Source organism: Sesamum indicum, linkage group LG10, assembly GCF_000512975.1.
Source record: "Sesamum indicum cultivar Zhongzhi No. 13 linkage group LG10, S_indicum_v1.0, whole genome shotgun sequence".
Taxonomy (NCBI): Eukaryota; Viridiplantae; Streptophyta; class Magnoliopsida; order Lamiales; family Pedaliaceae; genus Sesamum; species Sesamum indicum.
In genome coordinates, this window is record NC_026154.1 from 3,876,718 (window position 1) to 3,883,228 (window position 6,511).

Below are 6,511 nucleotides of genomic sequence, written 5' to 3' on the forward strand. Positions count from 1 at the left end.
AAACATAGACAATATATTTCGACTTGATGTATGGTAAGAAATCGAAAATTCACTAGAGGAGCAATAGTACAAATAACCAATTATATATAGTAAGTAACTTTATTTAATTATAAAGAAGTCGTCAATGTACGTATTTGGGGTAAATGTCTAGAACTCAAAGTTTGATAACTTAGGTGAACACGTCGAAGAAGTGAATCCCCAAGCCCAGTACTATGATTGCAAGGGCCAGTACAAAATAAAGAAGTTTATTTGTCGATTGTAACGGCTTGTCTTTCACATCTTTAGTCGGACCTAATGTTGTATCTCCAGTTATGGTAGCGAGATTGGTGGATGGATCAATCTCCCCAATGTAGAATTCATCCAACATCAACCTGGCCGCACTGCCATGCCCTACGTCCTCAAATTCTTCGCTTGCATCCTTGCCTACAATACAAAATTGATGGGACTTTTTGGTTATGCATTTCGATTTAATGCTAAAAGTTAATTATAATCCGTAAATTAGGGATTCAAATTGAATAAATTTGTGAGGTAAAAGGATAAACGTCTATAGTCTGATCGATAGTGTAAACGTAAGTTATATGCTAGAGATCCGAAAATTTAATATGCTCATCACAACTCGAAATTGTGAGTTACCTGCTGCTGCTAGCAACACTTCATCACCACCAGGATGGTCAGTCAAGTAGTTGGTTACGTTGTAAACCTGTAATTGCAATTCACAATAAATTCAAATACTTACATATAGAATATATGCGCTTTTGCGTGTATTAATTAGTGTGTATAATGTAAAGTTACTGTTTACTTGCAAGTTTAATAACACATATATATAGGAGTGTCCAAGACCCAAAAATATAGGTCACATTCATAACTGCTCAAAACAGGCTCAAATGAAAGGTAAGTGCCATATTAGGATAATGTGGATCTTATGACATTAATTATCCGAAACAGGCATCAATATCTCCTAAAGTTACATAATTTAAAAGGGTGAATGACTATTTTATAAGGCGTGCTAACAAGTTATCGAACTAAAATACCAAAGAGATAGAATTACAGAACTAAAAGTGAAATTAAACTTTTCCTTGGCAGACAATGTCTCATGTTGCATCTATGTATTGAGAATATTTAGGATTAATTGCAATTTCCGTCCCCTAACATCAGGCCATTCTCGTTTAGTCCCCTAAGTTACTAGGGTTCCATTTTGGTCCCGTAAAACTGAAAAAATCTCAATTTTGGTACAAATTTGATCGGAAAGTTGAGTCACTCGCCGAAAAAAAGTAACATGCCAGGCATGTGACTTTTTAAATTGGGGCTTGCATTCTGATTGGCCATCCTAAAAGGCTTAAAGGCAATTTTCGTCCACTAACTTCAGGTCATTCTCGTTTTAGTCCCCCAACTTCAAGCCATGTCTTCACCACATCATCTTTTTCAGCCAATCACAATGCAAGTCCCAATTTAAAAAGTCATATATCTGGCATGTGACTTTTTCCGACAAGTGACTCAACTTTCCGATCAAATTTGTACTAAAATTGAGATTTTTTCATTTTTACTGGACCAAAATGAAACCCTAGTAACTTAGGAGACTAAAACGAGAATGGCCTGAAGTTAGGGAACAAAAATTACCTTTGAGCCGAACATTTATATCTATCTATATATATATTCTAGTTATCTCAGGACATAAATATGTATGTTTAAAATTTTAAGGCATAAGCACAATTACTTTTTATATGTATGGTTGTATAAGTTACTATGAATTTTCGATATATACAAGGGCAATGAAAATATAAAAAATAAATAATGAAAGAGACAATACTCAATTATATATCTTAACATTATCTTCTTTTCAAATTAGTTTTTTCCATGTACTAAATGAACGTAACATGATAGTTATTTTATTAAGGTCGTACAATCTATAAATAAATACACATTATTTTGAATATAATATATATCTAATAACAACAATAATAAACTAAAAGACCCACTCCATTTTTGCTTTATTTAATTAAGCAAGAGCGGAAATCTTAGAATACGATCTTTTTTCCTTTCATCTTCACCAGTTCTCCATTAACTGATCATCTTGCCCTCTTTAGTAGAAATCACAAACTTGATCCATCGAGCGTTTGTCAAATTGATGCGAAAACCCATCAATCGTTGGTATTGGGTTCTATAGGGAGGACATTGATTCTCACTTTATTCGGAAAAAATGCAAGGTTAATCCTATAACTACAGGAGATGGCAATTTCAATCGCAATTTGATTTCAATAGAACTAATTAAAATTGTCAAACTCTATAGTTACAGGACTAAAATTGCATTTTTTTCCCACTTTGTTCATAATAATAAAGATCTATTGTTATTCCATCATGCAATGTTTTTTAAAAGTCAAACAATGTAATCAAGAAATATTCATATATATAAAGAAGAAACACAAAGGAAAGTACATACATAAAAATTCTTACTCAAATTAAGTTTGATCGAATCAAATCAATCACAAAGAAAGTGTAATATACTTGTTATGTGAATGGTCACTTTCCCTTAAATGTATACCAATCATATAGCAATTGCATAACACTTGTCATATAATTGATTTATTGATTCGACCAAATTCGATTTGAATTAGAATTTTCGTAAATATACAATGAAAAATACATGTAAATACCTTAGCATTAATGATGACCCAACAATCTTCAGAAGTGTTGTGAGCAGAAACTTGAGAATGGGTGAATACTTTGCTTTCTGCTCCCATTGTTGTTCCCAAACAAGAAAACGAGCTTAATACTATTGAAGAATTCTTGATTGTTTGGATACATATAATATAGCATTATTGCACCTTAATATATTGATGAAATCTTTGGATGCTGACAAACTTTGGGATCATTGTTTGTATAAGTTTAATATAATCAGCCGATCCGAAAGCGAAATAAACTATATAAATTTGTTTCAATTATGAAAAAGAGAGTAATTTTTAATAGGAAATCATGCAGTAGGGATAGTTCTATTTATATCCCAGATTTATGATTTATTTACACTAATTGTCGCTATTTTTTGCGTAATTACAGAAACCACCAGCTGATAGTCAGAAAGCAAGGGTAATTTGTGAAATGAAATCGATGTTTTTAGTGGTGTATGTGTAATTTTTTAAAAAATATGAATAGTTTATGTAAATAATGTTGATATTTTTTGTGGATGTATGTGTAATTTTTAAAAAAATAATGAAAATTTGTGTAAATAGATCATAGGTCAAGAGGTGTCGATGGAATTATCTCTAAGGGGTAATTACACTCCCTTCCCTGAGATTTGAGAAATTCCATCTAACACTCCTAAAGTTTTAATTCTTCCGTATAACAAATAAGTTCATCCATGTCAAAATTCACCGAAATTGCTGATAATAACAAAAAAATAAAGAGAATCTATATTTACCCCTGATTCGCTTATTACTAACTTATTACAGGCCAAATAAATCTTTTTATGATCAAATTATCACCATACGTCTTCATGCGTTAATTCATGTGAGGAGGTATATCTTTATTGTTATAAGGGTAGTTTAATTCAAAAAAAATTATTTGACTTGCAATAAGTCAGTAATATGTCAATCGATTATAAATATAAACTTCCATTCAGTTTTTTGTTAACATCAGTAAATTCAGTGAATTTTGACTAACGAAATGACTTATTTGTTAGACGGAAGCAAACCTCAAGGGTGATAAATATAATTTTTCAAACCACATGAGATTTACGTATAATTACAATAACCCTCATTATACCCGAGTTTGTAATTATTCCTATCTCTAATTATTTTTGGAGTGAGATCATTAAGTATTTTAATTATCTAGCACTGGTGTTAGAAATGGGGAGTTTCTTGGATTTTTTAATGCCCAAGTTTCTAAATTTTAAAGTGAATGGTAGTTTTCAGAGATGCTTGGAGTTGTAGGGATGCATCCAGTTATTCCAATGTTCAGATTTTATCTGGGAAGAGAAGCTAAAACGCAATCCAAAATTAATAGTTGACTCCTCTATTTCTCCATTGCAAAAACTACTGTCTGTGCTAACAAAAAAATGCTGGAATCATAAATAAGTTTAAGGTCATAAATTTAAATTTCACCAAATACATGAGTATTTGTATCAGTTTATATGAATTTATTCTAGGAATGTTAATATAGGTTAAGACATACCCTAAATCGACTAATTTTGGATTAGGTTGGATTTCTTATAATTTAGAATAAATCGCTTTATGAGGGATTTAATAAATTATTATTTATTTTATATAGATTGGATATGAGTTCCTAATGGCCTAATATGAGTTTTTAATGAACCTAATATGGGTGGATTGTGGGTTCAACCATAACATAGAAGTAAAAACAATTAAAAATAAAATAAAAGATAATGTAATTTTTTTAAAAAATTATTGTTATTTGAGATCGAACCCATAGGGCGGATTCATTTGAAAATTGAGTGAAATACCAATGAACCAACATCCACATTATAATGATTATTTAAATTCTTTAATAATAATGAACAAATTCATTAAGCCCATAAACTAAATATATTTTTACCTCCTATAATTGTATAAGTTGCTAATTAAATCCATAATTAATAGAATAAGACTCATATATTATTCTAAGAGATGCTAATTATCTATTGACAATAAATTTTACTTATAATTTTAATGGTAAATAATCCGTTATTTTTGTTAGGGATAATAATATTTACACCTCCTCACCGATTGCCTTTTTACACAAACCATCCCTACCTTTTTAAAAATTATAGAAATGAACCCTGCCAAGTTTTAAAACCCCAAAATGCCCCTATTGATTTAATCAAACTTTAATATAATTTTTCAAGAATAGAAATGTCATCTGGAGTGTTTCTATAATCAAATAATAGAGGAGCGTCAAAATAATATATATGAGGATGAGTAATACAATTCCATATATTTTTTATTACTTATATTAATTTTTTAATTAAAATTTAAATTATTTCATTATTTTTTAATTAAATCTTTATATAAAATTACACCTTTTAATAATTAAAATAATAAAATATTTAATTAATATATTAATAAAATTAATTACTAAATTGTGATTTTAAATTAAAAAATTATCACCATGCGCACCCTGAACTCCTATCTGTGCCCTGGCCCCCACTTCTCCTATTCTTCACCCTACTCTACGATTGTCTGCCATCAAAATATGTATGTATAAACGTATGTATAAATATATACAATTAAATATGTCCAATTATTATATATTTATATATTTATAATATAAATATATATACATATATGTATAACTTATTAATTTTAGTAAAATTTAGTTATAAATAAAAATAGAGAATAATTTTTTAAATTTTAAGAATTTCAAATAATTTATACAAGTGTGATAAATTTTAAATTTATAACTTATTAAGTAATTTAATTTCATTAATATATTATTAAGAGATGTAATTTTATATATAGAGAGATTCAATAAAAAAAATTAATAAAATAATTTAAATTAAAATTAAAAATCGGCATAAAGTATAAAAAAATATAGAGGGTCATATTACTTTTTTTTCATAAATATTACTTTAATAACATCGCTTCTACCTTTTGGTAATTACAGAAACATTCCTGACGGCATTTTTGTCATTAAAAAAAATAAATTAAAGTTTCACTAGGTCAACAGGGGCATTTTTGGGGTTTAAAGGTTGTTGAGATTGGTTTTTGTAATTTTTAAAAATGTAAGAGTGATTTGTGTAAAAAGGTAATAGATGAGAAATATATGCAACAGTAGCCACAATGACATTCTCACAATATCATACCTATCATCTAATCATTCTTAATCTTTACAACAGAATGGAAGGTATGTGTTTGATTTTGTAATAATCTTCTCCTTCTTTACCATCCACCACTCGTAACCTGTCGTTGAATTTGTTGGGCATATCACCAATCGCCAATTGTTTGAGAGTGGTGATGAATTTCAATCCTTCTGGAATCATCTTCAATTTAACGCATACTTGAATAATTAGACTAGAGAGATTGGGCATTGCTCTTTCCTCGACTCTCCATTCCTCTAAGTTACGTAAAGAAGACAACGTAAGCTCTGTTAGTTTAGGAAATCCGCTTGCGCTACACACCATCTTTCTTCCCACATAAGCATGACTCTGAAATCTAAGACTTGTCAACACAGGAAGCTTCTCTAGTATTTTCATAGGATCTTCCTTAATATAACAACCTTCAAGGTTCAAGGTAAGCAGATTTTGGCACAACTCAATTTCATAGGCTGGTAATTTGCCAACACGACAGCAAATGCTCAATAAACACAGCGAATGAATTCTCAGCATCTTTGTAAGAAGAGATGATGATGAGCCATCGTTTTCCAAACTTATCCCGTTCTCAATCACAAGTTGTATCTCACGAAATTGCTCTTGGTGATTCAAAGCGTAATCTACGATCATCAGGAGGCTTTCTTCATTGCAAATAAATGCTCGTAAATGTTGAAGCTTCGGTAGTTTAAGGAGATGGGTAATATCATCAACCCA

The 6,511-nt window shown here is 29.8% G+C and overlaps 1 protein-coding gene and 1 long non-coding RNA gene across 2 annotated transcripts in view; one reads left to right on the top strand and one right to left on the bottom strand.

Moving 5' to 3' along the window:
* LOC105172049 (cytochrome b5, seed isoform) lies at positions 86 to 2,796 on the bottom strand. The gene is made up of 3 exons (XM_011093389.2): positions 2,652 to 2,796; positions 634 to 700; positions 86 to 423 (listed from the first exon to the last, which is right to left on the bottom strand). The coding sequence occupies exons 1-3, from the start codon at positions 2,736 to 2,738 to the stop codon at positions 170 to 172; spliced, it is 408 nt and encodes a 135-aa protein (XP_011091691.1). The 5' UTR covers positions 2,739 to 2,796; the 3' UTR covers positions 86 to 169.
* The window catches only part of LOC110012745, a 523-nt gene continuing 250 nt past the window's right edge, over positions 6,239 to 6,511 (top strand). The window contains exon 1 of the long non-coding RNA XR_002287958.1: positions 6,239 to 6,494. This is a non-coding gene — a long non-coding RNA (uncharacterized LOC110012745). The remainder of the gene's footprint in view (positions 6,495 to 6,511) is intronic.

Bases quoted from the DNA above. Each gene is read 5' to 3' on its own strand.
- LOC105172049 (XM_011093389.2), bottom strand. From the start codon at position 2,738: ATGGGAGCAGAAAGCAAAGTATTCACCCATTCTCAAGTTTCTGCTCAC. The intron at 701-2,651 runs GTATTTACATGT...TTGCAATTACAG, and splicing joins GGGTCATCATTAATGCTAAG to GTTTACAACGTAACCAACTA. The intron at 424-633 runs GTAACTCACAAT...TTTGTATTGTAG, and splicing joins AGTGTTGCTAGCAGCAGCAG to GCAAGGATGCAAGCGAAGAA.